Below are 26,108 nucleotides of genomic sequence, written 5' to 3'. Positions count from 1 at the left end.
TATAAGAATTAAGTTGGTTCAAGGCTAGTGGGTTTAATTAAACCTGGTTCAGTGAATTTGAGTTTGGTTCAGTGAATTTGAGTTTGGTTCAGTGGAATTGAGGTTGGTTCAGGTTGGTTCAGAATGGTTCAGCCCCAAATTGAGTTGGCTTAAGTGCAATTGGAGACCAATTTGATTACGCAAGGTCGGTTTGAACCGATCGGGAGTGAGTGGACCCAATTAGAGAGTCGGGTTATCGCTTTTCATGTATTTTCTATTGGCTCAATTATGTTTTTAGTTGTCATAATTGTTTATTTATTTTATTATGTTATCCTGTTAGGTGTTGATTAGGCTTGGGAGGGAGTTCCAGGTCTAGCAAAAACCCAAGGAGACTGAGTGAGTTAGTAGTGGCTATTATTTTAAATAAATAAATTATTATTATTATTTTGAAATAATTGTTTAATGGCTAGTATTTTTGGAAATAAATGTTTAAGTATTTCATTTTTATCATGTTTAATTGCGTATAAGATCGAAATATACTTATATTTATTTTTCCCTACGATGTGCCATGATAACCGTGATTGATACATCGCTTTTGTATAATTATACATATTTATGAATAGTAGAAATACATGTATATGTGATTTAATTATTCAATTCATGTATTTATTTTTGGATAGGGTACATATCGTCGCTTTGATTTGGAATGATTTGTGAAATCATGTCGCTAGCATATTAAAAATGTTTTTACCGACAATATTTGTGGGAATCGGTTTTCATTCCCCGGTATAGGAATGGTATTATGGATCTTCTACCGGTATTATACATTGTTATACTTTTGGCATTGGCTTTGTGGAAAAATAATGTTTATTTCCGTGATGTGAATACTTGTCCCGAAAAAGGATCCCGTAGTTATGATTTATACTGGATGGTATTATTGCTCGTATTTACTTGATGGTTTGATCGGCGACGGCGGGCTAAGCGTCCCGACTCATCGCAGAGTGGGTCCCCACGGGCCGCCTTTAGAGGTGGCGTGGTGGACCCGAGTATTGATTTCACGAGGGCCGCTCGGTGGGAGCGGAGAACCCCGACCGGATATTCATCGGGTAGCCGGGGTCACCGACCGCTGAACCGATGGGTCAACGTTAAGGACATGAGTTCCTTGACGGCTCGAACCCAGCTGCGCCACTGCGAAGGTTTAGAGAGTTTTCTAGACCATGTTATGCTCGGTGAGTGTTGGGTATTGCTTTATTTTGAATTTGAAATTTATGTTATTTTTTTGAATTGTGATGAGGGCGTCTCTCACAAAATTTGTGTTTTTTTGAGAAAAATCAAATTGATGTTGATCTATGTTGAATTTATGTTTCAAAAGTTCTTTAAAAAAATGTATTTTGCTAGAATTCCAGTATTTTTGAAAAAGTTGGAAAAATTATTTGAGAAGTTGGTATTTATATACTTTATATATATCGTATTTAAGTATTTGAAATTATTAAGCCACTCACCGACCAACCGAATGTCTGTAGTCATGCAGGAGCGGGGACCCTAGATTGCCCTCGATCGAGTATAGAGCTAGTCGTGGGTTGAGTCCAGGGACCTGCATGGGTCCCCCTTTCTTTATTTCTTGTCATTGGTGTTGTGATCTTGTAGCGGTTGTACCCGCAAATTTGAGTAGTTATATTTGTTGTATTTATGTATTTGAACCTGTAGGTGGTGTAAAACTGTAAATTGTGATTTGCAAATCTGATTTGATTTCTGAGAGGTGTGAGGTTTCCGGTTAAAAAGAAATTTTTAACTGATAGGTGCCACATTTACCTCAGTAGAAGGGGTGGGTGTGACACACCACTTCATTAAATAGACACACCACTTTACTAATGAGACACTATTTCATCAATTAGACATCTTTTTAAATAAAATAAAATAATCATTTATTAATTAATGAAATTACAAATGATAAGCTCTCATTAGTTGTCTTACATGTGATGCTTATTACATTAATATCTTTTCATTTTTAAAATCCTCTCACAGCCCCTCTGTTCTAAACGCTGACTATGGATGCTATCACAAAGAAGCTAGATCACACACTAATTCTAGCAGATCTTATTGTTATTTTGTTTGTATGTTTTGTTGGGGCACAGTTGATGAAGTGACCTGCTACAACCAAATGCTCTCTGTGACTATCAAGGCTGAATACTGTTCTTGTTCATTAATTTCTCGAGCATGCATTTCACTGGCGCTTGTGAGATTGCTGTAACAATTGCACTCACCTCAAATTCATATGATTTGAGGTTCAAACTTGCCTTATCATAAGACACAACCTCGCACAAAGAACACGATGAAACCGAACAAATACCTATATTAGTTTTTTTTTTTTTTTGGCCACTATGTATGTGATTGATTGTTCTATGGTTTACTCACAACAGGGGAACATTGTTTTTTGTTGGCTTAGAAAGCAATTCTGCCAGTTGATGTTCGTGCAAGGCATTTTCGAAGTCTAAGATATTATGCTGGATACACAAGCATGTCTAATGAGTTACTTTAAGAAACTTTTTTTGCTAAATTGTTGGTCTGTCGTAAGGTAATAAGGGCCAAACAATGAAATGAATTAGATCAACATGTTTAATAATGAATAGCACCCTTCAGGATTGTAGCTTATTACAGTATTAATTAGATTTATTTTAATTGGACAGTAGGATTATTAAGAAAGAATTTTTGATTGACATGAGGACATTTTATTGCTAAATTTTTTTCCCAATATAACATCATTGTCACTTTGTGTTATCTAAAATTTTGTCACACAAGTATGTACATCTTACAGGTCCAAGAGGATTCAAATTCCAGCCCCATGCCCTCAGCTATTTGCAGGTATTACCAAACTGGAAAACTGTTTGGCTATCCTGCTATTTCTCTTTTCTTAGTCTCATGTCTATATTATTTCTTGACACTAATTGACAGCTTGGCAGCACTTAAATCCGATCAGAAATATTTATTGGGAAGCTCCATGGATGGTTGTGTTAAGTTATTTTTAATTTGCTTTCACCTCTAATATGGAAACATTGCTATTAACATTCTAGGTTTCTAAGAATAAATGAAAACTTCACATCATCTGGTTGACATGTTGAACTAGTTTTGTTATTTTCATGGTTAAATGATAAAAGTACTTGATTGTGAATCTCGTTCATGTTTGATTTGTCTTGGTTATTGTCTAGCCATTAATACTATTTATGGAATCTTATTATTTTGTTCTATTCATTCTGGTGTCTGGGCAGATCCAGCTTTTCGATCTTCGTCTTTTACAAAGGCATGTGAACTCCCACTCTCATTTACGCAGAATCATTTTATGTGAATTGATCGATAGCAAAGTACGGATTCAGTCCTAATTAGAATTCTGATATAATTGGCCAGGTGGAGAGGACCATTTTCTGGGTATCTGGAGCATCAAGACTGGTGAACTGCTATTCGCCAAGAACTTCGCAAATGCTACCCTTAATTCGATCTGCTGGTCTCAAACCGGCAACATCTCAAAAGGTCTTCCTATAATAAATCAACTGATACTCATTTTATGAAACTAATTTTTGTATCAATTGATTCACATTAGTTTTGCTGCAGATATGCAACAATCAAGTGAAGAAACAGTTCGGCATCATGAAAGTAAATGGGAATTGGACCAGAGTTGGAGAGCCTGGTTGGATTCTCATAAAGGGCTGTTCTACATGCATGGTATTTGATTTGAGAATAAGCAGTGAATATCAAAAGAGACTGATAACTTTGCTTAAAGAATCATGCTAGAAAGTTCATATACAAGGATTTCAAGGGCTGCTGTTTATCCCTTTTGGCTTTCTTTTCCTTTTAACCACCTCTATGATTAGATCCTTAATGTAAATTATGGAAATTAAACTAGCTTGTCAGGTTGTTCTAATGCTACATTCCTAGCTTTTAATCAGCTTGCTGTTGCTCTACTATCTCACTGGCAATTAGTTTGGTTACTGAATTAAAAATGTAATATATATACATACATATATAATGAAAGTAAAAGTATCTATGCTTTGTTTGAAGCATTATTTTCTTCTTATATATGGATTAAATTGCTCATTTATGTCATATTTTAGGACTACTTTTATGTTCAAGAGAATATATATATATATATATATATATATGTATATAAGCACATGTTCTCTCCCTCACATGTTTTTTTAGATAGATGTGAAACATAGGACTGAGTTTATTATTATTTTTAGATTATTTGAGTTTTAATAAAATCTGATGTTCAAACGTATGAACGGTATTTTTATGTCTTTAGTTAACATAATTGAAAAATAAAATAAACTAAAATAAAACAGAAGAATAAATTCTTTGAATACACCCTGCATTTGAAGATGACCCTATCAGGCAATGACCAAAATTAATAAACAATTGACCTTTTCTCAATAATAAACAGAATATATTTAATTTAATCACGAACAAGCCATTGACTATGACTTATGTAACTAATTTATAATAACAATAAATAAATAAATAAATAAATAAATAAAACTTTATTATAGGAAAAGAGCTGGTGAAGCTAACTGCTATGTCTTATTAGTAATTTGTCTAATTGATCTTTCCTACCGGCCCTGTCATACAACTCAAGTCCAGCCATTACAGTCCTCACCAACTGCTTTATTTTCTTTCTGTTTTTGCAAATAAACCCTCATAAATTGCTCCAACCTAATTATATATATTATTATATATTAATTATTCTAAATTTATAATGCCAAATTTTCATTCATAATCACAATTATTTTTTTAAAATAAAATTTCGAAATATTTTAATATTTTTAATGATAATAATCAAGATTTCATAAAATATTAGAATCTAGACAATAAAAAAATAATAAATATATTTATTTAATAATATACATATTAAAAACCTGACAATATTTAGGCATTAAAAGATTTAAATAAAAGGATTTTATATAACGGTAACAGTGACACAATATTTTTTTAACACAATTAAAGAAAAGAAAATCAAGAAAATAATCTAATAATAATAATTAGATGCTTATTAGTTTCTATAATTAAGTAGGGGAAAAAAAGTTTGTTTTTAGAAATTATTATAAATTTCAAGGGTTTATTTAGAAATCTCCCAAGAAAAGTCTTCATCTTTGTCCCAACGAAAGCAAGTTGGAATTCAAGCCTTGAATACTCTACGATCGTTTCCGAGTTCCGACCATATAAAACCCTAAAACTTCGATTTTTTTTTTTTCTACTTCTTCTCCTCCATCGTTCGGTGAGTGGTCTTCTTCCTTGCAGTTAGCTGGGCTCTCCTTTTCCTTCTCTCTTTCTCTCTCCTTCATCGACTGTTGGGTTTGGTGGATTCTTGCAACCATTTGAAGCAATCCAGCTGATTGTTTGCCTTTTCTTCTTCTTAATGGGGTGAGCTTGAAGCCATCTGAGTCACTTTTGGTCTTTGTTTGGGGATTTGTGAGGAATTCTGGTGCTGATGGATAGTAGGGTTTTGGGGAGTTTTGTAATTTTTCTTTTTCTTGGGTTTGTTCGGCCGTTGATGGGCTTGCGGCCTCTCCGGGAGAGGGATTCAGCTGCCGCAGCGTCTTGGGGCGATGAGGTAACGTTTGTCTTGTGAAACTTGTGTTTCTTTTTTCTTTTTTCTTTTTTTTGTTTGTTCATTTGTGTTGATTGTGTGGTCTGATAGTGATTGAGAAAGCCCTAAATGTTATGTGTTTGTTATTTTCTATGCGTTCACTGTTGTTGGATATGATCTTTGTTGGGGAGATTTGGTGTCTGTTGGAAAAGGGGCTGACTTCTCTTTGTCAGGATTTGGTTAAATTTATTTGGGAGAATCTACGACATATAGCATTTTCCATTGGATAGCATGTGGACATGTAGAGGATCAAGCATGGTGTGTAGGCTGTGATTTGTGCAGTATAACCAATATTTTGGTGCATGTGATAGTTATGGTTGGTGAATCAATTAAAGCAGTTCCTTGTGAAGTTGATTTTTGATAATAAATTGCTTGGTGATTTGTCTTTCCTGTATGGGTTTTTGAGTTCCAGAAGTGTGTTGTTTGGTTGGATTTTCTTTTGAATAGAAATATGACAAGAGTTTAGCGCACCTATTAAGCGAGATTTGACTGTTAATTCTAGAGTTCCATTTGGAGCTGGTATTCATGTTCACCTGGTCTTCGTGCTTCTTGGGGGTTTCTTGAGAGGTTCTTTTGAATCTAAGAATGGACAATGAGACTACTTGTGTGCAAACAGCACATGAATAGAGGTGCTTGTGTTAATCTAGGTTCTTATTTCAGTTGAGGAATAAATTTGGATTTTTTATTTTTTTGGAGTTCTTTGGGGAATGCTGGAAATTTTATTATGCTGGCGAGGCAACCAAATATTGTTCTTTGCTTATTAAATAAGTGAAGGTTCATGTAGATCGCTATGCTGATATCAGCATTTATAGAGATTTTAGCTAGATAATTGGGCAGATATGGGATGTCATGTGGGCCATCATTCATGTTAATGTGGACTTAACTTAATTATGTTTATGTGAGAGTTTTGTTACCTTTTTTCTTATGGTTTCCTGGCTTTTCCTATTGGGATGATGTACTATGTTATACTAAATATGTCTGGATTGGATTCTTGATGATTGATCTTATGACATGTCAGCTTGCATTCTCTTCATGTCCACGAAATTGGCAAGTCTGTTTTAGGTTCTGCAATTTATTTGGAGGATTGGAATTGAATGGTTTGTGGCTTTGACACTAGGCTAGCCCTTGCTGATTCATTGAAACTTTTCTTTTTGCAGCGGCTTTTTTTGAGAAGGGATGAAAATGATCTGAGTCCTTATACCCATTGGAATATTACAGGAACATACAGAGGTTAGTTTTATTTTTCTCATTAATGCAGTTTTACATTCTGATTTAATATATTTCCTCTCTTTTCCTTAATCGAAACAATAAGATTTGCAATCTTTTGGGTAATGTTATTTTATCATTCTTTACTTGAACTTATTCAAAGCTGCTATCCTTTTTTGCCAGTTTAATGTGACTGTAGCTTGCTTTTTTTTTCCCTTGACTAAAAAGGCTGGTAGAATAACATTACTGTACAATGCATGATGCTTTCTCGTTTGGCTTGTGTTATGCAGGGAGGTGGAGTTTTGTAGAGAGCACTAATGGTTCCTCTAGGTTTTTGAATTTTGGGAAATCAAATGGTGATTCAGTGCTAGAGCTAGTGAGTTCACCAACAAAGATAAATGGTGTACACTATGTTCAAGTAAGTTTGATGTAACTGTGTTTGTTAAATTTTCTGCTTTCTTTCATTAGAATGTATGTGATGTGACTGCACAAGTGCTTGGTATCATGGCATTGTTTGTTATTCACATCCCAAAAATTACAGGGAGCTATTGTTTTCCACGATGTGTTTGATAATGAACGTGATCTCGGAGTTGCTCGAATCAGGGTAGAAGGTGTATATATATGGCCTTTTAAGCAACTTCGAATGATTGCAAATAGGTAGGCCTTATTGTTAGCAATTGAAATTTCAACTTTTGTGTTGATTTCTATTATCTATATATTATAATGCATACCTTTCCAATATAAGGCATTGACCATTTAATGTTCTATTTTTCATTGTAACATATGAAGTAAAACACAGTAAGAATGTCGGGTTAAGATTCTTATTGCACTCATTATTATTTCATTTTCTCTATGATTCTTTTGAGTTCTCCTTGCATTAAATGGTTGACCGGCATAGTTATTGATACAGCTAAAAAATTATCAATAGTACACAGATGATTATAGATAGGTTTAGTTGTCTACCTCGTAAAATAGTTGGCGTTAGTCACTAAGTTTCATCATTTTTAAATACTTCCTGTCATTGTTGCTTTTTTGCAAGCTGTAGACGTTCCACCACAGACCTATTGATAATCTAAAGGCAGGATCCGGTGCCTAGAAAACCTGTGGAGTCTCTAAGTGTCATTTTTTTTTTTAATGCAATTCACCATCTTTCTTGTCAAAATTTTTTTAGTATTTAATTTTTAGCATGATTCAAACATCATTCTCTATCTGGTACATAAACATTTTCAATCTATTGGATGTTGTTGCTTTATACTATGGTTGCAGTCACCTAATTCATTGTAATGTAATTACCGCCTTTTGTTTCATATTTGACTATCTGCAGAAGTTAATGTTTTTCTTTTCTCCTTTTTGTTTATTGCATATTTGACATTTTTTGTCATTTCAAAGCCCATCTCATGCTTAATTCTCTGCATTATTGGAAGTAATGGTGGCTTAAATGTATATTGTAGTGGAACAGACAGCGAGCCAGTCCAGGAAGAGGAATACTTTTTATCCAATCCATATCATTTGGTAATGAGAAAAGTGTCAAACTTTATGCCCTCATTTGTGTGTGTTTTTCATTAAGTCTTTGCATTCATACTTATGGGTTTTCTCAATGGGAGTCATCATCAATTGATCTTTTTGCTATTTATTTTGTTCATTATCCCAACACCTTGTTATATTGGAAATCTCTATCACTATGTCATTTTCTCAACAGCTTGGAGTCTTCTCCTCACAAGTATTTCCAGAATCTCCTCATGACAAAGCTCGTCGGAGAAAAAGAGGTAATGCTATATATAATTAAATTTTTGCTTTATTAATTCATCACTGGTTAGCATCATTGTAATTTTTTATATACATTTTTTTCTTCCTTAGCACTTACTCATGACATGGAGAAGCATTGCAACATAGAAATATCTGCTCAAGTTTCACGGATATCGTCAACCCAAAGTGGTATGTTATCTTTCTGAGTTTTGGTCCTTTTTGTAGCATGATATGTTTCATAAGGCAAATCATCATGTTAATTTAATGTATAATGCTATATCTTATCATCTCCTCTACATAGTAAATTGCTTTCCTTCAAAATTAGCCATTCATATTTTAAGTCCATTGATTAACAGATCACTCTTTCAACCATTGCTTAGGGCTGGCAAGCGAGCCAACTTGTCGGTTGCTTGAGTCTGACTCACTTTGAGCTCAAGTTTATTTTATAAATGAGCTGAACTTGACCTGGATTTTATAGCTTTATATAATTTGTTATTTAAGCCCTAGCATGGGTTGGCTACTTGGCTTATTTGGGCTTACCTTGAAATAGTTTGGCAGGTGCTTTCTACTACACAAACATGTGTACATATTGTTACCAAATTTCCTCTATACACAGAATTTGGCTGCAGTAGCATGCATACACACAAAAGAAAGAATGGAGTCAACTAAAATCATGGGGAGAGTCGAGAAATTAAGTATATGAATATATGGTGAAAATTTTTTAAAGCCGGCTTAATAGTGCATCTCTATATTGGCTTCTGTTTAAATCTGTTCAAAATGCAGTTCTTTGCAAACCTGTACAAATGCTTGTAGCTGGCCTAGGCATCCAATTCCAATAATGCAGATGGGATGTACCCTCTAAATATTTATTAGGACAGGTGACAACATTATAAAACCTGTATAATGTGCAATTGTGGCTCCTTTATTAGGTTGGTGCCCTTGTTTGTTTTGAAAATTGTTGATTTGCAACCTCCTGTGATCTTAAAATGCTTTGTTTGAGTCTGATAGTAATTTGCTCGTCCATGTTATTAGTATTGTAATGCTATTACTTTAATAGTTTAATGTGAAAGAAATTAACTCATGCCCTCTATCACCACTTAAATACTGTTTTATCCTTTTTGTTTTCCTTTTTAAGCCTTTCTTTATATTTTACTAGACGGCGAGCGGGACCGTTACCATTTGGAGGGATTAATGGAAAGTCCGGCTGTAGATGATGATGGAGAGTGTTTATCACCTATTTTATTAAATGCTACATCAGTTAACATTGAGGTCTACTACAACAAAGCAGTTAACTATACCTTAATGGTCACCTTTGTATCCTTTATCAACAGGATTTGCTCCTTATTTTGTTAGCAGGGCCATCACTTTATTCTGTATGTGTGCCTTAACAAAAAATCCAACAGGTGTCCTTTCTCCAAGTTCTGTTACTGATACGGCAAATGGAGCATAGCAATACACAATCTGTATGATTTTCTTCTTATTTCTTTGCAAAGCCCTTTTTGTGTTTTTGCATTAGGGTAGTAAAAGGACATGCTTCACCTTCAGTTGCTATAACAAATAAATGAGTTCAGGCTAGTGTATCATGGCTGGTATCATATTTTCTACTTAACACACAGTATATATAATGATTTTGGTTTTTGTTGTATACTTTCCTCAGGGTGCTGCTAAAGTTTCTATATTAATGATTGGGCAACAAGCTATTATGGATGCTTATCTCTGTCTCTTGCATCTTACAGCTGGTATATTAGTTGGTGAGTAATTTAAGTTTCCAGTTCAGGAAATCAATGATTTTTAGTTTTAAATTCTATAATTGCCATCTGATAACAAATGCAAGCTAGAATCTTAATATATTTTGTGGTAAATCATTCAAAGCCGGTAACAGTTTTGTCCCTATTTTGTCCTCATTACTAGTATATTTATATATCTTGAGTCACCTATGTGTTCAGACTTGATCTTTTAACATCTCATTTCTATTTTCCAATTTATAGCTTACTAGTACAGCAGTAAGCATGTGTTTTTTGCAACCATCACTACCAGGAGATCTGCTATGTGAATCATCTCTAAGTATTTCAGATTAACTTGCTATTTTATAAGGTTTATTTCTTATTAGGAAAGAAATGTTTCCTTTAGCCTTTGACTATGATATTTAATTTCCTTAACTGTTGAATAGAACTTTTAACTTCTGCAAGATAGTTGAGTCATCTGAAAACTCATGCCAAAAGCCAAGTTTATTTCCATGTCTGATTATAGTGACTAAATCCAGTCCAGGATATTAACCTTTTCCTTTATATCTTTTGAAAGGAAGGACACAATGATCCGGAGTATGGCTATCCTCTATTACTTTAAAGGGAAATAGCTGAAATGGGTTACACCCCACCCCCCACTTTGGCTGCTCATCTCACTGTGAGTGAGGAAGGAAGGCTTTCCTCATTTCTCTTACTTCATTCTTTTTAACAAAAGCCACTTCAGTATTCTTAAGACTAAAGTGGGGCGAAGTTGGCGACATATGTAATCATGCTTCCTCTCACTTTCTTTAACCATCTCGATTCCATTGGAAGTCTCTTAAAGCTCCCAAGTACGTTGGTGCTTTTTTACTTCCTATGAAATGAATGTGAAATGAACACCTAAAATGTAATTTTTCCACTACTTCGAACCACTTTGGTGAACTGGGACTTCTGCCAATTTCTTCACGTCTTGACATTTTTGGGGAAATGAGTGGGCTCTAAACTTTAGCCAAAAGTAATTCTAACTTTGGACAAATCTAACCACCGTATGAACATCTATTTCTTTTATGGCTCTATAGCAAGATCCTTGGACATGGGGCATATCTGGTACGCCATGCCTTGCTTCCTGTGGTTTAAAGCCTTGTGCATTATCTAACTTGTTGCATGTAAAGATCCATCTGACAAACTTCTCATATTGACCCTTGAAAGTACCAATGAAGTCATTTATCTATTCAATGTTCTCTCATAAACCACCATTTTTTTAATAGTTTAATTGGAAAGCTGTGGAAAATCCTGTATCTATAATTGCGTTGAAATTTCTTCCAAATGGCTTCAAGAACTAGAAATTCATTCTCACATCCTTTCCCTCTGCTTAGCTCTTTACGGCTCTTGTCCTTTACTGTTTGTTGACAACTTTTTACATGCATCCTAGCTGAAATTATCGGCAAAACAGCCGCAGAGGACAGCAGATGTTGCTCAAATGTTGAGATGTCCTTTGATCTGCTGTTACTCTCATGTTTTTCTTCTTATGTCTCTATTTGGCGCCTTCTCTTCGTTATTGGATACAGACAACATTTAGATGGTAGAAAGGTGGAAAACTCCAACTGCTTTTCAATACCTGTCTGTATTTTTATTTTCTATACTTCTTTTTTCCAACTCATGAAAGGTGAGTTTAGAAAAGTATCTGCTCTACCAGCAATATCCTTTCTATCAATCCTTAGAAACTTAAATGGCATATAAACTTTTGTTAGAACATATTTGTCTGCCAAGTATTCAATATGTAGCCCATTTTACTTCTTATGTATGCATGACAATTGGTTATATTTGCAGAGTCCCTATTTAATGCATTTGCAACAGCTGCCTTCTTCAAATTTGTTGTCTTCTCGATATTTGAGATGAGGTACCTTCTTGCAATATGGAAGGCAAGTAGACCGCTGAATAATGGTGAAGGCTGGGAAACCATGAGGCGTGAACTTTCAGTTTTGTATAGCCGTTTCTGTAAGTATTATTTTCCAAATTTTTTTCAGTTTCAATTAATCTTTGTGCTGCCTTATGGTGTAAAATACATAACTGTACTGTACATAACATCAGACTTATGCAATTTGGAGGGGAAAACATACACTTCCCAAGCTCTTTTAATTCAGTAGGTAGATGCCTCTTCTTTAATGTAAAATTAATGCCTTCGTATAAAAACATAAACGAGCCTAGGTAAATTAAAATCAATTGATTTCTCACTTTGGGGGTTTGGATTCGGTGGACAATGAGGGTATTGTTGATAATCTGGTCATATGACAATTTGCGGTAAGAAAACAGTCTGATCCAAGGGTTAGGATGCATGCATTTATTGCCCTTGAACTTGTTGCTCACTTTGATGTATATTCTAAATCTAATGTGGAAGTTCATTCCTATCTGTATGTGAAATGTACTGGTTATGCTTGGTATAATCCTTGGCTAATTTCTAGAGCCAGCTGACAACCTTTGTTCTCTACGTAGAAGATTTAAGATTTATTGTGGTTAACTGTTATATTTAACTGAGACTTGAACTTTGCAGATGGCATTCTTCTAGGAGGAATTCTTATCATGTATGAATTGCACAACTTTTTGCGCCCCATCTTATTCCTGATGTACTCTTTCTGGATACCCCAAATTATCACCAATGTCATTCGGGATACAAGAAAACCATTGCATCCTCATTATATATTAGGCATGACCCTCACAAGACTTGCAATTCCACTCTACATATTTGGATGCCCGAGTAACTTCATGCGTATTGAGGTCAATCAAAGCTGGTGTATATTTTTGGGAGTCTTCATGGCATTGCAGGCGTCTATTCTTCTCCTTCAGCATTATTTTGGTTCTCGTTGGTTCATTCCACGGCAGGTTAGAACCTTATATAATTTGCATATATAAGTTGAAGGACGGATAATTTAATTATTTTGCACTCATTATGGCTGGAAATTCCCACATGAAAGTGTGCTTGCTTTTGACAACAACATGATGGATAATTTGCCTTAAAAGTTCTTTGAGAGGGTTAAAAATAATTGTGACAATTCTTACTTCATAGCTTAGAGAGGCACTATGCATGATGTCATGGAAAAATATATTTTAGAGATTATCAGAACTCATCCCAAGTATTTTGTGAAAAAATTTTATTGACCTTTTCCGTTGCTTTTATCTTGAAGAAACTAGCAAGAACTTACCTGTTAGCTTCCGACTTCCCGAGTTAAATGCAATAAGAAACGTTGATGTCTTTTTTCAAGAATCAATGTTGAATTATTGTCTTTCTCTCTTGTCTCTGTAGGCAATATAAAACCTTTATTTCTAGGACTAATCGGCCATCCTATTTCATGAATGACCAGAATCCTTATTTTTCAGATCCTGCCAGAAAAATACAGCTATTACAGGAGACTTGAAACTGATACGACTCAAGCCGCTGATTGTGTCATTTGCATGACTGCAATTGATGTCATGCAGCGATCAAATGATTACATGGTACAAAGGGACTTCCTGTTTGTTCATTTTGTCATGCAACACAAATTTCTATTCATGCACTGTGCTTATTACATTGGTTATGCCCATCGGCAGGTAACACCCTGTGATCATTTCTTCCATTCCGGATGCTTACAAAGATGGATGGACATAAAAATGGAATGCCCGACATGCCGTCGTTCTCTACCTCCGGCATGAGGGTCAATTTCTTTGTACAATGATTAGAACTCGAGAAAATGTTCCACTTGTATGCCACTCAAGCTTTCTGGTGAATGCTTACAATCATTTTCTACTCATTTGTTGGTCTAACTTTGTTTATTTACAATTTTTCAGGTTATGTTGGGTGTCAAAGGCCATTACCTCACAGATGGAAGGCTGGTGAGTTGTCTTGCAGGGAAGCTGTTTGATAGAAAGCGGAAAATTAGGCACAATGTTTATACTAGATCGGCTAAGGCCAATCTCACACATGGTTTTTTTAATTAATAATATCTATTTTACAAAGGGTGTTGTATAGAATTGTTTCATCCCTGGTCACTTGTACAAGAAATGAAAGCCAGTTTTTCATTGGAAATGAGGACAAAGAAATGGTAGGGATTAGATAAACAGGATGAAATATTTCATTGCAATTACTACTGCCATTGATCCAAATCAGCATGGTTCTATTTTTCTTCTTTATTTTTTTGGGTACTTATAACAAATTGCAATTTCGGATATGTATATCTATATATTGTACATAAGAAGGCATGGCAGCAGAACTTGAAAATTGTGTAATTTTGTGATGTATGTTCTTGTGTTATTAAAAAAAAATGTTCTTGTAGAATAATGTGTGAAAATGATGTGCAATGATATTTCTATAACTAATGGTTAATTATAAAACCGGGAAATTTATTGGTGGAAATAAATAGAGTAGGAGATGAGTGCAAGATGAAACATTGGTAAATATTACACGAACTCATGGGTTTTGAAATTTGGTATCAGGTTTTATCATTTATGTATCTAAGCTAAGTACATTATTTTACATTGTCTTTCCATTAAAAAAATAAATATATTTTTAGTTGTATTATATATATATATATATCATAGAATATAAATGTCCTCATGGATGTTGCTAAATTAACACATGGCTGTTATGGCTGTTTGGACTTGAAAGTATTAACTTTTTTTAAAGAGGGATGTTTTTTGGAGGTAACAAAAATTATAATATCATTTGGGATTTTTTTGTAAATTTTTGAAAAAAATTACAGGGATCATTTGAGAATTCTGTACACTTGGGGGACCTTTCGTAAATTTCCTGTATTTTTATATATGCACTGTTTATTTATTTATTTATTTTTATTTTTTAAAAAAAAAAAAGGCGCTCGTGGTTTCTCGAAATTTCTCCCTCTCGAAGCCGCCGCTTGGCTTGGAGGCAGAGAAGAGATGAATCCCTGGAGGATCGTGGAAGCGATGATTGATGAAGACGAGGATGAGGAGGAGGAGATGGCGGAGAAGGTGAGGATAAAAAAAGCTTGGCTTGTAATTTTGATCGATGATTAGATTGTTGATTTCAGTTCGTTTGGTTCTTTTAGCAAGTTAATTGAGAATGGTATTGCTAGAATTTTAGATGATAATATAATATTGAATTGGAGGTGATGGCAATAAATTGCCCTTTTTAATCAGGATCTCTGATCAGTCATTTGACCTTTAGCTTTTTAATCATTTGCCGCTCACATGTTTTGTGAGGAGATATAGGAGTTCATTTCCTGATGCCGCACCGGGCTTTATGAGGAAAACACATGGCTTCTTGTAGTTTTACTAGAAGCTGGTGCATTAAAGGGAATTCATGTAGGTTTCTTCAACAGAAAGATGAGGTTGCTGTTATTGATCATTGGGCGGACAAAGATTATGCTTATTTGAACAGAAAATTAGGATGCCAGCATGCAGATTTAGGTATTCACAATCTTCTTATAAGATGTGCTCTTGTTGGAGAATAACTTATCAAAAAGTCATTTCTCATTAATTTAAACAAGTATTTGACACATTGTACTCAGGTTGAAGGCAAGTAACTGAATGGTCGAAACTATGAATGTTGATAGTCCACAGCTCATTTACAGTTTAGACTAGATATATGATAGGAAGGTCATGAATGTAATTCGCTCACGCCCCACATGCTGGAAAGGAAATTCTTACGGTTGGTATTTCTGAAAGTAGACTACCATCAAATACTTCATTAACTGATTTCTGGCAGACATAGTTTGTCCCATGAAGAATATAACTGCCCTTTTGGGTTCCTGAATGAGATGTGATCATGCATTGAAGAGTTAGATCCAGGAAATGCCTGCATGAAGGGAGGGAGCATCTAAGGATGTCCTATCATTTAGAGGATCTTCTTTGATATGGAATCCTTCAATTTCTAAGTATTGCCTCTCCATTGTTTCATCTGCCTAGCCTAACTCGATATATAGCATCAGTCCCTTTGGTTATGCATCTTATGATAGAAGCTTGGTGGACCATGGTATAGAAACACTGCAGAGTTATTTACTCTCTCCATGATTCTAACAAGTCTTACAGTTTGAACTGTTCATCAAACCTAATTTCCACCGGTATTAAATTCAGTTTGCACATGTCTTGCCTTGCCTGCAATTTATAAATTTTTCGCTGCTGAAAGCATCATCTTATGAATCTAACCGCTTTGAGTATGGAGCACCATAGCACATAGATCATTGAATTCTGACTGAGGAATCAACGTTTCTAGGCTTGCTTCTCTTTCAGGCAGTGCTTCATTTAGTTACTTGAGATATGAACAGGATAGTGTTGCTCCATATAATGCTGAGCCTTCTCCTCTTCCGAATGGAGACGCCCATTCCAAGCTAATGCTTGATAACCATATGTGCCTTTTTAATCTTCTTTGTGTTCTGCCCCTTCTAGTATATCCTTTCACGGAAGCCATTATGATTCCTTACTGATAGTGCAAACAAACCATCTCACAGAAGAAAATACAAAGTTTCAAATTTCTCAATGGTTGACTGTCACAAGTTTTTCAAGTTAGCTAAATGGCAATGCTGCAGCAAGGGGAGTTTATAGTCCTGGATATATTACCTGTTAACAAGGACAATTTATGCCTGTTGCTGTGTCGTCTGCTTAAGAGTCTAGTACAAGTGATTGGACAAGCATTTCTACTCAAACAGAAGAAAATTGCTGGATCCCTGGTCATGCACTGGATGGAGCAAACAGTGATGCAGCAAAGGTACTAATCAAATAAATAAAATAGTTAAGAGAAGGAATCAAATGGAGATGAACTCGATTAAAATATTTCATGTTGCTTTGGTGGGCTATTTGAAAGAGTTGATAAGTCCATAGCAGGAAGGTCACTTAAGTAAAGGATGCTCATAAGATGATTCTGAAGAAATCTGTTGAATAGGTTCATCAAGTTCCAAGCATTACTGAGGTAATAGATCAGTATGTTTCTGCTTCCCATGCAGAACTCCTGAAGCTTGTACAGGTGAGAGCATTTTACTTCTGTTGAACCACAACCAGAAGGTTAATGCTCCGGAGCACCATATTGAGATGTTTGCTTGTTCTGGATGCAGGGTTGTCAAGAAGTATACCAAATCTCATGATTCAGTTGTTTAGGAGGTTTTAATTGTTACAGGTATCCTTCTTTTTGCTAACCTCTGGGCTTATTTAGACTGTAAAAACATCCCTGTAGCTAAGAAAACAAGCTTTCCTTCACTCTGTTATGCACCAAATATTATTGCGAGTTTTTTTCTTCTCATGTCTGTAATTGTAATATCACCAAATATTTCTGAGATCTTGTAGGGTTAATTATCTTCATTGATTAAACTATCAGTGGCCTTCCATGTTTTATAAACTGTGATTATGTTTACATTGATCTTGTGGAGGTTGCCATTTATTGAGTTCCCGAGTTGGATGCCGGTTATTAATAATCCGAAATCCCTCCATTTTTTCATCTGAAGTACTGTGATACTGAAGGCATAAACAATCTATGGTAGGTTGTTATCCATCATGTTTAGTCATGTGCACTTGACATTAATGAATATGTATTAGGCTATGGTATTTAAGCGATCAATGACAATGTGAAGCTGTCAGCACTGCACTATTAAACTGGCAAGATGTTGGATTAAATATAATCAATTTGGCTTCCTTTTTCTGCTATTGACTGGCTGCAAAGAACTGAAATACTGGTTTTGGAATTTCTTTCCAAAATCTGCATATTTTCTTTTTCACTAAGTTCACATAAACTAATTTATTTTGATGGTTATTCTTATAATTGAAGTAATATCAGACAACCTTTCCTGAACTGATACTGGTTTTGTTTTCCCTGCATAGAAGCCATTCACAAATCACTTGTTCAGAGCTAGCAGCAGTAAAAAGCAGGACCAAGAGAGATGGCATATGGTCAAGGTGTAGCATGATAGAATAGTGGGTATGGAAAGTGGAAACCTGAGACTTTTACCCTATAGTTTTTTTTTTATAAATACTAAATAGAATTATATATTTCAGCACGTTTAGTAATGTTTAACTGTAGAAAGGATGGCTACATGCAACCAGCAATATGCACCTAATTAAAAGACACGTATGTTGTAGCAGAAGTTCACTAGAAATGAGGTTGCTAGCGCTTCATGACTATTGATTGCCCATGGACTTTGTTCTTTTATATGCTAATAGAACACTTCAATTTTACAAACTAAGGAATAATATGCTACGCATTATGTTTAGCATTCTTGGTAATTTGGTGCACGGTTTTAATGTTTCTGGTTTAAGCATAGCGTTGATCTTCTCTTCTTCCAGGAATCTGTTAATTGTTCCCTTTTTTTTTGCGCCATCTTTCGCTGTTTTCCCCTTTTACTATTTTGGTTTTCCAATCTTCACTTTCCTCTTTTTTTTCGCTTTTTATGTTTAATGATTTTTATATGACATATTTAGGATTTTACAACATATTAACGTCCAGTGGGTGCATGAACTTTTTATCAAGTGTGTTTAACCCTTACTAACTCATTTCTTTCCATTTGCTGTGTATGCATATGTACGTATTACTGCATTCTGCTTGACATGTTGTTCACTAAACAAGAGAGTGCTTGAAGATGGATGATGAAAATCTGGGAAACAATTATATCTATACTGTAAGAAATCTCTTGGAAAACTTGTAAGAATGCTTGTTATTGTTGTTGTTGTTGTTGTTTTTTTAAATATCTTTGTTTATTTTGCTTTACTTGTACAACTAAATTGTATTTCAGGTTCAAACAACTGCTTCAGTTCCTTTCTCCTCAGCAATTTGCCTGATGAATGGGACCCAATTCTCACCAAGTAATCACACATTAGAGGATGGATGTGATGTATCTCATTCACTTGAATGTTTTTACTGCCTGATGGCCATTTTACAGGTCATCATCAAATTCTCTTTCTTTTTTTTTTTTAAATTTTAGAAAAACACTTTCTTCTTCCTCTCATTAGCGACAAATTATATTTACATTTGCATTTATCAAGATATTATATCTCTTAGCATAAGGTTTTCCATTGACATTTATCATGGCCAATAATTTTCAAATCTATACCTTCTATCTTAATGAAGAGCTTTGCTTGTTCCTGGAGTACAAACAATCACAGGAAAACTTTACATTCTTATGCCCCCACATGCAAACTTTTGCTGCTATGTACTACAGGTAGCATCACGCGCACATTTAATTGTGCTTTCTGTCTTAATATATGTCATGAGGGAACACTCAAGACATGTTCTTTGTTGTGATGTGCTATGCAATATGAACTGGCCTTGATAATGTATACAGTGTGTGCTTCCTGCTTCTGTATGGATAGGATCCAACTAATTTACTGAATTATTTGCTCAATATATTGTGGTTGTGCCAACGACCTGTGGGTCTATTGGTACATGGGTTGCCGATAGAACTCTCACCGAGTGGTGAAAGTTCGATTCTCGACTGAGGGCACATTTATGGGAATTGTTAATAGTGGTTGTGTACCAGTAATTCCTGCGCCCACGTGAGCGAGGCCTCGTCCCCACTTGTTTCACCGAGATTTGTGCACGTCCCTGGGGTCTCTAGTGGGTTCGCCCCGCTCCTCTTCCCAAAAATATTGTGGCTGTGCATATTTATTACTTTGCTCAATTTTTATTTGTATTATTTTTTTAATCGGTTTCTTGGGGAATTTTAATGGATTTTTGTGATTTGAATGAAATGTTTGGTTCACAGGGAAAGTGATAACCGACGAATGAGGATATCTTCAATGCATTACACTGTTCTTAAAGGTAAGAAAGAACTTAATTTTGATTTTATATGTGTGTTGCATTCCATTAAAAACTTTTAGTGTATTGTCACAATAAAGAATCCAGGATCAGTAACTAGTGTCATGTTGTCCCACTAAAAGTACGGATTTAAATGTTTATATAGTTCTGCAATAGGCCATAACATGTGATTAATGTGTCCATCCTGTTAGCTGACATGGTCATGGGAATAAATTGTTGAATTTTCCGCGTCATGGTCAATTTTTTATATAGCTTTTGAGAATTGTGAAATCATATATATTTTTACCTGACATTCTAAAATCTATTAAATAATGCTTACATTTACCACCTTGGACAATGTCATCTATTTTGAAAACAAGAATGGGTATACAATTTGTTATTTTGTTTATGAAATTTGGATAAGATCTGGGTAATTTTAGTCCAATATTTCACCCAATGTCAGTGGCACATTATCATAGGTCCTGAATGAATAGGTGTCTAAGAAAGACCCAAGAAATGCCCAGAATGTGAATAATTTCCAAGAATTGGTTCTAATCTGAAGCAGTACTGGTTGTAGGAACAATAATAATGGTCTGTGTTATCTTGCCCTGGTATGGGCAACACCCATGTGTCCCTGCTAAAGCATCAAATACCAACCCAGCACCACCACCTGATGCCTCAACCATTTGTCCTAAATACAAAGTTCCATCTTTGTTGACTTCCTGCCCCAGAACAAGCTGCAAGGTGCGTTGATTTCTATTTATCTTCATTGCAAAGTCATTGGTCTAGCCATGCTTTTCTCTTTTGTTTTTTTTGGTGTCTACTAGACTGAAACTTATCTGAACTCTAGGTGGGTTAGTAATGGCTATTTTCTTTAAATAATTTCTTGTTTTGCTATTTTAATTTTTGGATGATTATGATGAAACATATAACAATAGTGTTTGGTTGATGTAGAGGTATAGAATTTCAACATTTAACTCAAATAGGAATATCAAAATTATTAAGCACTAAAGCAGGATTAGAAGACACAGTATTCCTCTCACATCAAAAATCCAGAGTAGCATGAGGCTATGAGCTATGTGAGTACATGGCATTGTTTGATTTGTAGGATTTATGCATATTTAATTTTAGCTTTATCACAAATGAGATCTAGAGAAGAAAAAAACTATCCCTTTCCTTTAGCATATCTCTAACCAAACACTGAAATATGAAACCAGATTTGGATCTAGAGTCATGTGTGACAAATCAGGTTATAGTTTTGGGTTGTTATCCATCAGGGAATGGCCTTTATTTATTTGTTTATTTATTCATTTTATTTTTATTTTTATTTTTAATTCCGGCAACTATCATTACTACTAAAACTGGACATTAGGGAGTAAGTTGTGGGCTGGACGTAATGAAAGGCCTGGTCTATTCTATTCATAATGGTGCACATGCAAACAAACAGTGACAACCATCTTAATTCTTGTTTGGTATGACCTAACACTGGCCTCTCATCATGCTCCACTGGAGATATTCAGCTTGCCCCATACCCTGCTCTAACCCTAACCCTAACCCTAACCCTAACCCTAATTGATGCCATTGCCAAATAATGACACACCCACGTGCACATCCCATCCACATGTGGCGAGCCATTTCCTTGTCACCATTAGTTCTGGTTGTTGCCCCATCGACCATATGAGCTCCCTCCAGATCAACCATCCTATTTACCTCTTTATAATTATCACTTTGTGATTTTTCTCTGTAAAAAATGATAGTAATAACTTTCATTTTTAGATTATTGAGTTACATAATAACAGCAATATACTCATTTCATTTTATTACTATTTTTTTAATGTTAGCAAATATATAAATTTTTAGTAGAAGCAGAACAGATACTAACTAAACTAATAATAAATATTCGCAAACAGGGATTCGTCCTACCTAACAAATAATGAATAGTCCAATAACAGTGACAGGGAAATAAGGATCATCACTCGTTTAGTTGCTTTGCTTGTTCCCACTAGCTCTCTTGAGTATATTCAGTCCTCTTTAAAGTCCATGCTTGCACGGTTTGTATTGACACTTTTATTAAAAATATATATATATATATATATGCAAATAATTTTACCTAACCAATAAACTTTTTTTTAAATAAATTTATAATGTTTTTATAATAATAAATTATATATATTTATAAATGGTAATCAGTGGGCATGCAACGCTACAGATGATGATGATGATGATGAGTAGGAGGCAAAGATGCCGGCTTAGGACGCGGTCAACGTGCCCTTTTGTGCTGGCGTGCGTGTGAAAACAAAGGCAACACACACATACAGATACACACGCACAAACTAATTAATAGGCGGCACGTAAAGACAAACAAACACCCACAAAAATGAAACCCACTCACCGTCCACATCCCTCAACCGCAGCCGCCGTTGCTGCCCCATCGTTACTCCCACCACTTCATCCCCACCGTTCATTTATTTCTCCAATTTCATTTAAATGTTTCTTTTTGGTGTGTGTGTGTTCCATTTTTCCATCTCCTAATTTTCCTCCCTTCCTGTCAACCCCCTTACATCACATCCTCACTTGCAAGTCACCAGTAACTTTCATAACTATTTAGTGCGGTTGTGAGAAGGGCATACATTTAATTATAACATCTGTGACCAACTATGTGTGGTTCTAATTTCTAAATTTATACAAATGATTTATGATATATATTTTAAACTTAAAAACATTATTATTAATAAAATAAGATAATAATAATTTGTCATATACACTTAAAAATAATATATCAAGGACTATAATTATATAATGATAAATCTTTCTTACACTATATTTTTTAAAAAAATAAAAAATATGACTTCTGTAAAAAAAACCACTAAATAATAAATAAAAATATTATAATATTTTTTATAATATTAAACAATACATGATATAATACTACTGCAGTATTGATGGCGGTGAAACTCAATCCACCAATCTCCAAACACAGACATGGCTCCCTATTATGTTAGGCAGTGTTTAATTGATATCTACACTAATAATAATTATCCCATATTTATCGACCTCTCAAGCCTCCTAATTCATTGCTAAAAGTAATTTGAGGCTTCCCAAGGGGGTTAACAGAAAAAAAAAAACGCCCACAATTATTACGCCACACCACGCGCGAGATATGAACAGGATTCTCGGCCCTCCTGCACCGCCACGCCCGTGCAACCGACACGTGTCCTGGTGCACTGGATCTAATGCGTGACTAACTGTCGGCCCACGGAGCGGTTCCATTGGTTTCCGTGTGTGGGCCCCCACCACAACCCCTTCCTCCAAAGCTCCGTGATCCAAGTTACACGGCGCGGGACCGGACGATGCCGACATTTGTTGGGTCACCCAAACGCCGTTACCATCCGTCATCCGTCTCTCACGCCCGTTAACATCCTCCTCCATCCACTCTCCGCGTGCCACGTTATCCATCAATACCATTACACCCATCCTTAGACTCACCTAAAACCCAGACCAACTAAGTTATCGAATCTAAATTTTGACGTGTGCGTCGGGAAAAGAGTCCCTATTTGGAGTGCCGCTAAAGACGAGGAGGCGGCGGCAGGAGGAGTCGGTCAAACGAGTGTTGACCGCGCCGAATGATTTCAATATCCCCGCTCTACTACTCATCCAGCCGTCCATTGTGCCACCTCGCCCGTCTATATAACCATCCATCCCACCCGAACCCCTACTCCTAATTTCATACCTCGATCGCGATCTCTCTTCGATCTAATTAAATCTTCAAAAATAAAATAAAAAACAGCAAAAAAAAAAAGGTAGAGAAATGGCACCTCGTGAGAAAGGGCGTGGAGCGGCGCGTGCCGGCGTTGATGGCGCGGTGAAGGAGGTGCATTTCAGAGGAGTGAGGAAGCGTCCGTGGGGACGGTACGCGGCGGAGATCAGGGATCCAAGCAAGAAGAGCCGGGTCTGGCTCGGCACCTTCGACACCGCCGAAGAAGCGGCCAAGGCCTACGACGCCGCTGCGAGAGAGTTTAGAGGATCTAAGGCGAAGACGAATTTTCCTTACCCGGAGACATACCAGATTCCCAGCGCCGCCGCTCCTGGCGGCGCCGTTAGCCCTAGCAGCCAGAGCAGCACCGTCGAGTCCTCCTCCCGTGAGACGCCGGTAATAGCGAAGCCACAACTCCCTCCGCCTCTCGATCTCGATCATTTCCCCCACTCCGGCGTTGCACGGTTCCCCTTCCAACCCTTCGCTTCTGCACCACAGCCTTTCTTTCTCTTCAACGCGATCGTCAGATCGGAGAAACCCGGCGCCGGAGTGAATCACCAGCGGCTGAAGCTAGATCGCCCGAGTTTTCTCACCGATTTCCACGTTCCCGTCGTAGCCAGTGTCCAGAGCGACTCTGACTCCTCCTCCGTCGTAGATCATCACCCACCGCCTTCTCCACGCAAGCCACTGCGCTTCGATCTCGACCTCAACCTCCCTCCCCCGGACCTCGCCTGAGTATGCTCGTCTCTCGCCGGATCTTGCACCGAGTTTAACAAGAAAACAAGGAATGAAATCTCTCCTTTTTTTTCCGCCGAATTATTATTATTATTTTTTTCAAAAAAGCGTATCTCACACGCTTCGCTGAATTACTGTAAATATTTCGCGTTGTAACATCTTCAATTAATTACCAAAATCTAAAAAAAAAAATTTCAAACTTTTAATTAATTAATTAATGGGCGTAATTCCTTTCCGGCAAGCCGGAAGCGGTCGGTTTCTTTTCGTTTGGTTTATTTGTTTGTCATCCATCGATGCAATATAGAAAGAAAGCGAATCCCGAGGCGGTGTGCGGGGCGGCGAATCAGGGCGTAAGCGTGTAGGCAACGTCTGTCTCGAGATCCGCTTCAAGATGTTAACACGTGTACGCACGGGCCATCCTGGTCCAAAAGCGACTTCATTTATTTAATTATTTTTAATTATTTATTTTATTTTGCCGGCTAAGACGGTAGGTAGGCCCCCCCCAGGCAGAGGATGCTCGGCGGCCGCGGAGGAGATTTCGCTTTTCCATTAAATTATATATATTTTGGCTTCTATAATCTCCTCTCGTGGTCGTTAATCATAATTAAATTAAGAAAAAAAAAATTTGGATCAAAGTGGGCGTGAGGGGCACGTGGTAGTACGGCTAAGGGTAGGGCGGTTGAGGTGGTGGGACCCACTAGCTTTGCTGGGTTGGCCGCTTTTATAAAGTGACCGGCAAGAGAGAGAATGACTGTTCAGACTTCAGAGTAGATAAGCGGCGTCATTGACGGAGAGGTTGTGGGGGCCCCTGTGATTGTGAGTCCGCGGGAAGTAAGTAATCAAAAATTAAAACATACTCAAGGGGGTTGGGTGTAAAAAGGACAGGACGCAAATGCTCTCTCAATCACCGCCACCATTGCTGAGTTTGAGTCTAGTCTGATCCCTATCACTATAATGAGATTGATTATTCCAGCCTTCCAGCTCACACATTGATAAACATGGAGTATATTTTTAAAATTTAAATTAATTCATGCATATTATTACGACTAACCGAAATAAAAAAAAGTGATGACTCTTGTGAGGTCAATAGACTTGTCAGTTGTGCTATAGATGACAGCAGTGGCCCGTGATTTGAGTTCCGTCCCATCTGATTGACTTCGTCTACTATCTATACCATAGCAACACCGCATAGTTTCATATGAGATGATGTTACAAAAAATATTTATTAATTATTTATTTATTTATCAAATACTCATTTTACCTTCTAAATATATTATCCTATAAGCTTGTTCCATGGGAACTCACACGCTTCTTTCTGACGTCCTTCCTAACTAGCTATATTAAAAAGAAAAAGAAAAAAAAAATCAGAGAGAGAGAGGAGTAAAGTGTAAAACAAACAAAAGTCATATCGTTTGGTACCCAGAAATACCGTGTCCTTTGATTCTCCACTCTGCACCATATCTCTCTCTCTCTTCCTCTCTCTCATCATCTTTTTTTTTCTCTCTTTCACACATACACCCTTGAGGTTTTTAATAATTACTGTTTAATTGAATATTTCCAAAGTATACGGAAACGCCTAAAACGAGTAGTGTGCAGTGT

At 36.2% G+C, this 26,108-nt stretch overlaps 2 protein-coding genes and 1 long non-coding RNA gene across 10 annotated transcripts; all 3 read left to right on the top strand.

Moving 5' to 3' along the window:
- The first annotated feature begins 5,117 nt into the window (after nucleotides 1-5,117).
- LOC120266988 (transmembrane E3 ubiquitin-protein ligase FLY1-like) lies at nucleotides 5,118-14,433 on the top strand. The gene is made up of 15 exons (XM_039274661.1): nucleotides 5,118-5,581; nucleotides 6,775-6,847; nucleotides 7,114-7,241; nucleotides 7,365-7,480; nucleotides 8,275-8,335; nucleotides 8,523-8,589; nucleotides 8,681-8,758; nucleotides 9,726-9,883; nucleotides 9,973-10,032; nucleotides 10,227-10,320; nucleotides 12,124-12,291; nucleotides 12,845-13,173; nucleotides 13,669-13,785; nucleotides 13,879-14,029; nucleotides 14,116-14,433. The coding sequence occupies exons 1-14, from the start codon at nucleotides 5,459-5,461 to the stop codon at nucleotides 13,978-13,980; spliced, it is 1,674 nt and encodes a 557-aa protein (XP_039130595.1). The 5' UTR covers nucleotides 5,118-5,458; the 3' UTR covers nucleotides 13,981-14,029; nucleotides 14,116-14,433.
- Nucleotides 14,434-15,147: 714 nt separating this feature from the next.
- Nucleotides 15,148-22,492, top strand: LOC120267751. Of its 8 annotated transcripts, none has more exons than XR_005538557.1 (8): nucleotides 15,148-15,273; nucleotides 15,611-17,263; nucleotides 17,352-18,208; nucleotides 18,854-18,905; nucleotides 19,020-19,166; nucleotides 19,989-20,044; nucleotides 20,598-20,764; nucleotides 22,230-22,492. It is a non-coding gene; the product is annotated as an uncharacterized LOC120267751 (long non-coding RNA). The 8 variants fall into 8 exon arrangements; XR_005538555.1 differs by lacking the exon at nucleotides 22,230-22,492 and having other exon boundaries at nucleotides 15,611-15,711; nucleotides 15,813-17,263; nucleotides 20,598-22,072; XR_005538558.1 differs by lacking the exon at nucleotides 22,230-22,492 and having other exon boundaries at nucleotides 17,352-17,413; nucleotides 18,115-18,208; nucleotides 20,598-22,072.
- A 1,234-nt stretch (nucleotides 22,493-23,726) lies between these two features.
- On the top strand, nucleotides 23,727-24,659 carry LOC120266364 (ethylene-responsive transcription factor 4-like). The gene has a single exon (XM_039273991.1). It carries the CDS (start codon nucleotides 23,829-23,831, stop codon nucleotides 24,507-24,509), a length of 681 nt encoding a protein of 226 aa, XP_039129925.1. The 5' UTR covers nucleotides 23,727-23,828; the 3' UTR covers nucleotides 24,510-24,659.
- Nucleotides 24,660-26,108: the final 1,449 nt, after the last annotated feature.

This window comes from Dioscorea cayenensis, chromosome 8 (genome assembly GCF_009730915.1).
Source record: "Dioscorea cayenensis subsp. rotundata cultivar TDr96_F1 chromosome 8, TDr96_F1_v2_PseudoChromosome.rev07_lg8_w22 25.fasta, whole genome shotgun sequence".
Classification (NCBI taxonomy): Eukaryota; Viridiplantae; Streptophyta; class Magnoliopsida; order Dioscoreales; family Dioscoreaceae; genus Dioscorea; species Dioscorea cayenensis.
This window is presented reverse-complemented; position numbering and strand designations above follow the sequence as displayed.